The sequence below is a fragment of the Oncorhynchus gorbuscha genome, linkage group LG08, assembly GCF_021184085.1.
Source record: "Oncorhynchus gorbuscha isolate QuinsamMale2020 ecotype Even-year linkage group LG08, OgorEven_v1.0, whole genome shotgun sequence".
Lineage (NCBI taxonomy): Eukaryota > Metazoa > Chordata > Actinopteri > Salmoniformes > Salmonidae > Oncorhynchus > Oncorhynchus gorbuscha.
In genome coordinates, this window is record NC_060180.1 from 48,418,298 (window position 1) to 48,428,038 (window position 9,741).

Here is a 9,741-nt window from a genome sequence, read left to right on the forward strand (position 1 = left end):
TTTATGTGTGTATCTGCCATACCACTATAGGAGGAGTCCACAATGGAGAGTACGTATCCTGGCTGTATTGCTACGACCCCATCATGGATGTGTGGGCCAGGAAACAGGATATGAACACAAAGAGAGCTATTCATGCCCTGGCTGGGATGAACGACCGCCTCTACGCTATCGGGGGCAACCATCTGAAAGGTAAGGACTGGCATGTCTCAGCTACTGTACTGTGCAGAATAGACTATGTGGAATACAAGATGGATTTTTTGAATAGTTGTACTCAGGGTTGTTGCGGTGAGCATATTACCACACCGGGAGTCATGACTGTATTAAAATTCTACGTGACCGTTGAGCCAAGATAATCTCCTCTTATGCACTCTGGACCTGCGTACCCTTAGTACCCAACTCGCTAACGGCCATCAGGTCGCTGATGGCTTGGTACTCAGCACTCTATTGTCCCTCTAACCACTCTGACATCAATGCAAATACAATCGAAAATCACATCAAACACTTATCATCAAAACAGTATGTGCTTTTAAAACTCACCTCAATGTGGTTGATCAATTTGACGAAAGAAGTTCCAACAACAGGTTGAAACTGAGTGGAAAACAAAGTAGTTGTGGACGTTGTTTCAAAGCCTAACACAACGAAATGGACAGAGCTTTCTAAAGTCATTATTCATTCTAAACACCTGTAGGCATATTATGCAAATGCTTAGGCCTATGAACCCAAGCCCGTAAAAACAATATGGAATTAACATAATGCTGTTATACACTATATAGCCTACCACATATACACGCAAGAAAAACATTTCCGTGTTTTTATTTATTTAAGATATCTTTCGTACATAATTGGTTTAATCTATACTTCAAAATGAAACCAATTCTAGTAATCGCCTTTGTGTAGTGTGTAGTGTATTATGCATACTGGATGGACTTGTTACCTTATGCTACGCTCTAAACTTTCTATCCATGAGTCTGGGAGATAATGTATAGGCCTAGGCGATGCTGTTTGTTCATTGATTGTGCAGAACGGTTTACAGAGTTAGCCTAAAATTATAGTGAATTTCTATTTGAATAATTAATGTGCTGACACATTACCTTTAGCTGCAGAATATCTCACCAATGTGAGTTTCCATCTCCTTCCCTCTCTTCTTCATTCTTTTCTTGAACCCGCATAGAGAGGAGAGGGGCGGTCAGAACTATATTGAAGTACAGAAGTATATTGACATTTGTTTGGTAAAAACAGTAGGAGTCTATTCCATTCCAACTTTGCTGTTGAAGTATAGACACCTGAGTTGCCTAACCCGTTCACAGGATTGGTTCATTCTTGATGTTCCTCGGGTCTCCACCGAGTATATCTGGTTTTAGTTTTAATGTGCCGTATTGCTGGAATAAACTCAAAATACATTTCATATTCATGTTCTGGTGCCGTTCGGGCAGTTCAGAGTATTGATTGTGGAGGAATGTAACTGTTTTTCTGGGTGATGTGTGATGATTTATGTGTGCTTCCCATGATTGTGTTTTTGTATTTTGAAGGAAACTTCCACCCAAAAAAACTAGTCCCAAAATGTTTTTCTTGTCAGCGATCAAGTTTTCAAGATATGTAACTTTCAAAAACATTCATCTTACCCGTTTGATGCATTTTACATCATGTGGTACTTTGTTTTACATCATGTGATACTTTGTTTTACATCATGTGATACTTTGTTTTACATCATGTGATACTTTGTTTTGCATCATGTGATACTTTGTTTTACATCATATGTATCATTTCTGTATTTTGAAAGTTTTATATCTTGAAAACTTCATTGCCGACAAGCAAAGCATTTTGGGACTGTCAACAATGGACCAATGAAACAAATACCAAGAGATCGTTTTTGGGTGGAATTTTCCTTATGTATATATTACAGTACCAGTCAAAAGTTTGGACACCTACTCATTCAAGGGTTTTTCTTTATTTTTTTCTTTATTTTGACTATTTTCTACATTGCAGAAAAATAGTGAAGTCATCAAAAATATGAAATAACACATATGGAATCATGTAGTGCGATAAAAGTGTGAAACAAATCAAAATACATTTTATATTTGAGATTCTTCAAAGTAGCCACCCTTTGCCTTGATGACATGTGATAATGTATCTGTGACATTCTGTAGCAGCTGATGTGGTGACTTCTTACAAGGGTCTCGGGCAGGTGTTTACAGAACATTAGGGCCTGTGTGATTAATAACTTCTTCCTCAGAGAAGGCCCGTTAGACATTTCTGTGCTGAGGTTGCAACTTGTATTAAACCAAATAGATTTTGATTGACTTTATCTGCGATCGCTCTTCTTTTTTTATTCACCTGTAAAATCCCATTTACAATCGCATGTCTCATTAACTGTTATTTTGTGCTCAGGGTTCTCTCACCTGGATGTGATGCTGGTGGAGTGTTACGACCCCAAAGCAGACCAGTGGAACATCCTCCAGACGCCCATCCTGGAGGGCCGCAGTGGCCCCGGCTGTTGCATACTGGACGACAGCATCTTCCTAGTGGGCGGATACAGCTGGAGCATGGTAAAGACGCATCTCACTCTCAACTTGATATCATTCATTCACGGCAAACCTAGCTAGGTCGTTTGACAAAAAAGAGTGCCTTTTGCGTCCCTTTGATATTTTAAGTAGTCATTTTTTGAAGATTAAATTAATAACAATGTGATTAGTGATTCATTTATGCTTGTCCCTTATTTGAAGGTCAACCCTGTTATGTGAACTGAACTCTCATTTTAATATGGTGAAACAATTTTTTTTGTGGTGGTGGTGGTGGTGGAATACGGAGCAGGTCTGGAATAACACTTCAACCCCGTTACCCATAGATCGACAGGCTAGAATTTTTTTAGAAATGTCATACATTTTTTTTGTGAAGGTTGTGTTCAATTGCCACTCACTGTTGTACATAACAAGCTTCCATTCCCTCTGCCATGAGGGGATTCATGGTTGATTTATGAAAATCGGCAACTATATTTCGGTCATCGCTATTATTATTATTATTATTATTATGTTGCAGGGAGCCTACAAGTCTTCCACCATATGCTACAGCCCAGAGAAGGGGACCTGGACAGAGCTAGAGGGAGAGGTGGCTGAGCCCCTAGCAGGCCCATCCTGCTCCACTGTCACACTGCCTGCCTGTCTGCCCTTCAACAAATAACACATCGCTAGGTACAGAGCAGGATGAGGAGGCAAATAGGTGAGGAAGAGGATGGGGGATGGAGAAAAGGACCATCGATAAACGAACATTTGTAAACAAATTTTGTGATGAAGTACTCCAATCAGCCAATGGGATGTGTGTAAATTATTTTTTTACAGGTTTGACAAAAGAGCACTTTCGTTATTATTGCCTACTGAAGGTTTGAAAAAGTAAGTAATCATGTATTTCATGTATTTAAATCCCCATCTGTGTTGAACATTTTCCAGACAATAGTCACATTTCATGTCAGATTTTTTCTTTAATCGATAGTAAGTGTTTTTGGCTTATCTTGATATAGCACGCATAGTGTTGAACTGAATTGTTATAGCTTTAAAAAATCAATTTGTATCTTGTTATTAGTAGGAGACATAAATCCAAAACAGAATGCAGTGTTGTTAAAAAGAATAGACACTGGAAACAAACTGTCTGTCGACCAAATCACACTGAAACTGAGTTCTGGTTAATATGCTCTTTTTTTCCCAACCAAAATCATGATTCTGTGTACAGTATATTGTAAACCAGAGACTAACTAACAGTTCATCTGCAGCAAATGAATCATTCTTTAAGCTGCAAGCGAGAACAATTTTTACATTCAACATCGATTCTGACCTTTGTAAAAACGGCACTAAAAAACGAATATGGTTATTTAAGGATGTTACAATCAAATGATTATTATTCATTGCTAGCCATTGGTATACACGGGTAGCAATTTTAACTGAGTGATAAGGTAGGTTTTATGTTTTATGTTCAATGTTACCTGTTAATGTTTAACAGAGCCTATTTCCAGAGAGCACACAATAAATTCCTCAAAAAGGGTACATCCCATTTACGATTATGATAAAGCACAGAGTGGTCCTCAATGCACTAATGGTGAACCTTAAAAACAGTTATGTGTAAGAATGGTTCACAAAACTCAAAGTTGAATTGCTGTTACCTTTAGTATGCTATGTTCAGAAACATGATGAAAAGTGAATTCAACTGTCATGTCCGCGTTCTACTATTTTGTCTAAGTAAGTGTGCAAGGTCCACACCTGAATATTGGTACCTGTTGAATTACGTATAGATACGGTATGTTCCTTTTTTCTTGTAAATAATAGCTTGCAGTGGAACATTTTTGTGCACTCAACCTGGGATTTATTCTCAAATCCTATTATGTCCTTTGCATTTTAGAATATGAAAATAAAAAGGAAACTTGACAATTACAACAGTCTCTGCAGCTTGTTTCAGGTACTGCAAATATTTCCAGTCAACAGACACTCACTTCACATTGTACTTCCAGTATACAAGGACATTCACAGATCCATTCAAACAAAGTAGCCATTCAGACATCTCTTGAATGTATTAACTATCAAGCAGGGTTGGGTAGGTTACTTTCTTAATGTAATCCATTACAGTCATGAGTAACCTGTCCAAGATTTTAATCAGTAACGTAACTTTCGGATTACCCAAATTCGGTAATGTAATCTGATTACATTCTGTTACTCTTAGATTACTTTCCCTTTAAGAGGCATTCAATGAAGACAAAAATATATGTTACCATTTGAATGACATCTATTGCAGGATAAATCTATGTTAAACTTACATAGCTGGCATATATGGATGTTACCCATTCCTTTCTATTACAGATAATAATACAATTAAATTGTCTTTACATTAAAAATCTATCAGAATTCTAGTCATTCCAATAAATGTTATACCCCTTAGGACTTGGAAATATTGAAGTATAGATTAGCCAAATTGTTTTACCTGAGCATGACCCCAAAACGAAGGACTTATTAGCCAGCCCTATTCTGTTTATGATTTTGTTGTCATGGAGGACTGATTGGGCTCATTGATTCGAGTTGAAAAATAAATGCTACGCTCATGGAATGACATGCTTTGAGCACTACTGAAAAGTGCTATTTACATGTGAAGAATGAATGCCATATGCTGCATTTGCTATAGGCCTATTGTTTACATTCTTTGTTGGTGACACTTCGATATCTTCATAATATGCAGCTGTTAAAGGGCTGTAAACGCTGTGTACTGTTCCCTTCACAGAACAGCACAAACCGGCTCTAACAAGAATAGAAAGAGGAGTGGGAGGCCCCGGTGCACAACTGAGCAAGAGGACAAGTACATTAGACTGTCTAGTTTGAGAAACAGACACCTCACAAGTCCTCAACTGGCAGCTTCATTAAATAGTACCCGCAAAACACCAGTCTCAACGTCAACAGTGAAGAGGCAACTCCGGATGCTGGCCTTCTTGACTCAAATGATGTCAGTTAGCCCATCAGAAGCTTCTAAAGCCATGACATCATTTTCTGGAATTTTCCAAGCTGTTTAAAGGCACAGTCAACTTAGTGTATGTAAACTTCTGACCCACTGGAATTGTGATACAGTGAAAGTGTAATAATCTGTCAACAATTATTGGAAAAATTACTTGTGTCATGCACAAAGTAGATGTCCTAACCGACTTGCCAAAACTATAGTTTGTTAACAAGAAATTTGGTTGGTTGAAAAACAAGTTTTAATGACTCCAACCTAAGTGTATGTAAACTTCCGACTTCAACTGTATATATATCATTTATAAGTCCAAAAATGGATGTAGCAACTATAGATTGCCCATTTAAGTCTCTCAAAAGTGTGCATGTTTGAGCACGTCTCCATTAGTCAGATATAAATATATATTTTATCAGCATGAATTAGATTGAGCAATAAAAGCCCCGCTTTTATTCCATAGGCTTGGTTCCGCACTATGCAGCTGTTGTTCCATAGGCTTGGTTCCGCACTATGCAGCTGTTGTTCCATAGGCTTGGTTCCACACTATGCAGCTGTTGTTCCATAGGCTTGGTTCCGCACTATGCAGCTGTTGTTCCATAGGCTTGGTTCCGCACTATGCAGCTGTTGTTCCATAGGCTTGGTTCCGCACTATGCAGCTGTTGTTCCATAGGCTTGGTTCCGCACTATGCAGCTGTTGTTCCATAGGCTTGGATCCGCACTATGCAGCTGTTGTTCCATAGGCTTGGTTCCACACTATGCAGCTGTTGTTCCATAGGCTTGGTTCCGCACTATGCAGCTGTTGTTCCATAGGCTTGGATCCGCACTATGCAGCTGTTGTTCCATAGGCTTGGTTCCACACTATGCAGCTGTTGTTCCATAGGCTTGGTTCCGCACTATGCAGCTGTTGTTCCATAGGCTTGGATCCGCACTATGCAGCTGTTGTTCCATAGGCTTGGTTCCACACTATGCAGCTGTTGTTCCATAGGCTTGGTTCCGCACTATGCAGCTGTTGTTCCATAGGCTTGGATCCGCACTATGCAGCTGTTGTTCCATAGGCTTGGTTCCACACTATGCAGCTGTTGTTCCATAGGCTTGGTTCCGCACCATGCAGCTGTTGTTCCATAGGCTTGGTTCCGCACCATGCAGCTGTTGTTCCATAGGCTTGGTTCCGCACTATGCAGCTGTTGTTCCATAGGCTTGGATCCGCACTATGCAGCTGTTGTTCCATAGGCTTGGTTCCGCACTATGCAGCTGTTGTTCCATAGGCTTGGTTCCGCACTATGCAGCTGTTGTTCCATAGGCTTGGTTCCGCACTATGCAGCTGTTGTTCCATAGGCTTTGTTCCGCACTATGCAGCTGTTGTTCCATAGGCTTTGTTCCGCACTATGCAGCTGTTGTTCCATAGGCTTGGTTCCGCACTATGCAGCTGTTGTTCCATAGGCTTGGATCCGCACTATGCAGCTGTTGTTCCATAGGCTTTGTTCCGCACTATGCAGCTGTTGTTCCATAGGCTTGGTTCCGCACTATGCAGCTGTTGTTCCATAGGCTTGGATCCGCACTATGCAGCTGTTGTTCCATAGGCTTGGTTCCGCACTATGCAGCTGTTGTTCCATAGGCTTGGTTCCGCACTATGCAGCTGTTGTTTCATAGGCTTTGTTCCGCACTATGCAGCTGTTGTTCCATAGGCTTGGATCCGCGCTATGCAGCTGTTGCAAGAGCGCAATTTTCACTGGCTGTCCACTGGTTTCAAAAACAATGAGCTTAGACTTATTGAATTCAACCATTGTGTTCAAAAACACATTTAGATTTGTGAACAGCCATCCACAACAACCATGATCCGTGAGGCGCTAAATGAGAGAGCAGAGGTGTGATTCACGTATCGCCGCAGACTACACCACTGCTTTCATCCTTACCGCCAAGCATTTATTCAAGTTGGATAATCTTTGGATGCCGACAGCAGTCGCACCATTGGAAGACATAGCTTGGACTGTAGCCTTCAAAAGCCTATTCTTGCTCTTTTCCCGCGATCCAAACACATTTGGTGTGTCATCATAGCGGTCTCTGATTGGTGGTCATCAATGTGGTCTCTGACTTGTTGTCAGATACGCTCAGGTGGAACAAACTTAAACTTGCACCTTTTTTTTCAATGCTGATTTGAATGTCATTGAGAATACAGAGAAGTGTCCAAGATTTTTTCCCGCAAATATCATTCAATTTAAAAGTAATCCGTGAAGTAATCATCTAGTTTTTCCAAAAGTACCTGTAATCTGATTACAATATTTTTTACTGATAACGTAACAGATTACAGTTCGATTTTTTTATTTTATTTTACCTTTATTACATGTAATCCGTTACTCCCCAACCCTGCAATTAAGTAGTACTGCATCTTCTTGAGAGATGATATAGATACATCTGCATTACAGGAGTGAATTGAGTTTGGATGATGAAGAGTGAAAGCCTGTGGATTTAAATAACCACTGTAAAAAACTGCAGACAAGCGTTCTGAAAAACTACTGACAACCTTAATTTCCCCTACACTAAGCAACAATGAGCAGCAGTAAAACAACAATAGCAGGGGGGGGGGGTCAATGCAAATAGTCTGGATAGCCATTTGATTAGGAGTTCAGGAGTCTTATGGCTTGGGGGTAGAAGCTATTTAGAGGCCTCTTGGACCTAGACTTGGCGCTCCAGTACCGCTTGCCGTGCGGTAACAGAGAGAACATGCTCCATGGTGGCTGTGGTGGCTGTGGTGTTATGGTATGGGCAGACATAAGCTACGGGCAACGAACACAATTGTATTTTATTGATGGTAATTGGAATGCACAGAGATACCGTGACGCGATCCTGAGGCTGGGCGATTGTCGTGCCATTCATCCGCCGCCATTGCCTCATGTTTCAGCATGATAATGCACACCTCATGTCACAAGGATTTGTACACAATTCCTGGAAACTTAACATGTTCCAGTTCTTCCATGGCCTGCATACTCACCAGACATGTCACCCATTGAGTATGTTTGGGATGCTCTGGATCGACGTGTATGACAGCATGTTCCAGTTCCAGCCAATATCCAACAACTTTGCACAGCCATTGAAGAGGAGTGGGGCAACATTCCACAGGCCACAATCAACAGCCTGATCAACTGGTGGTCATAACAGATACTGATTGGTTTTCTGATCCACGCCCCTACATGTTTTTGAGGTGTCTGTGACCAACAGATGCATATCTGTATTTCCTGTCATGTGAAATCCATAGATTTGGGCCTAATTAATGAATTTAAATTGACTGACATCCTTATATGAACTATAACTCAGTAAAATCTTTTAAATTGCTGCGTGTTGCATTTATATTTTTGTTCAGTATATGTAAGAAGTTGTTGGGTTGTTCTGCTGGTTAACTTTCCTCTCGTTGATCTGGTCTTATTTAAGACTTAATTATTGGCAGTGTACAATATTTTGCATCACACAACAGAACACTTAAACTGGATCAGTTCCTGAATGGGAGACCAGATGCTGCTGGAAATGGTGTTGGAGGGCCAATAGGAGGCACTCTTTCCTCTGGTCTAAAAAATATATCCCATTGCCCCAGGGCAGTGATTGACACTGCCCTGTGTAGGGTGCCGTCTTTTCTAATGGGATGTTAAACGGGTATCCTGACTCTCTGAGATCATTAAAGATCCCATGGCACTTATCGTAAGACTAGGGGTGTTAACCCCGGTGTTCTGGCTAAATTCCCAATCTGGCCCTCAAACCATCACGTTCACCTAATAATCCCCAGTTTACAATTGGCTCATTCATCCCCCTCCTCTCCCCTGTAACTATTCCTCAGGTCGTTGCTGCAAATGAGAACGTGTTCTCAGTCAACTTACCTGTTAAAATAATAAATAAATAGTGTTCTCCAGCAGGTATTCAAAGAAGCTGTTGCCCATCCTAATTTTTATGGCCAACTCCTCTTGCATCTCCTGATGCAGAAAGAGGCCAAAAGGCTACGTTACGTCCAGAAGTGTGTGTCAATTTTGGACAATGATAACACACTTGTAAAAAGCTTACCAGAATGTGGTCCACGCTGTCCAGTTTCCTCTGGCTTGAGGCTTGTTGCGAAGGTCTGGCCAAACTTATTGGTTAGGTCCACCTCTACCTTCTTGCAGCCATAGGCCTTTAAAACCTCACAAGCAGTGTTAATAAACATGCACAGATGCACATCCACACAGAAACACACCCAAACACGGGAAGACTTGACTCCACAAATCCTGCTTCTGTTTCACC

General features: G+C 40.7%; 1 protein-coding gene across 1 annotated transcript in view; it reads left to right on the forward strand.

Moving 5' to 3' along the window:
* The window catches only part of klhl14 (kelch-like family member 14), a 54,370-nt gene extending 50,010 nt beyond the window's left edge, over positions 1 to 4,360 (forward strand). The window contains exons 7-9 of the mRNA XM_046358012.1: positions 31 to 189; positions 2,389 to 2,546; positions 3,037 to 4,360. Of these exons, the coding sequence (XP_046213968.1) occupies positions 31 to 189; positions 2,389 to 2,546; positions 3,037 to 3,177 (458 nt within the window). The 3' untranslated portion in view covers positions 3,178 to 4,360. The remainder of the gene's footprint in view (positions 1 to 30; positions 190 to 2,388; positions 2,547 to 3,036) is intronic.
* The last annotated feature ends 5,381 nt before the right edge of the window (positions 4,361 to 9,741 follow it).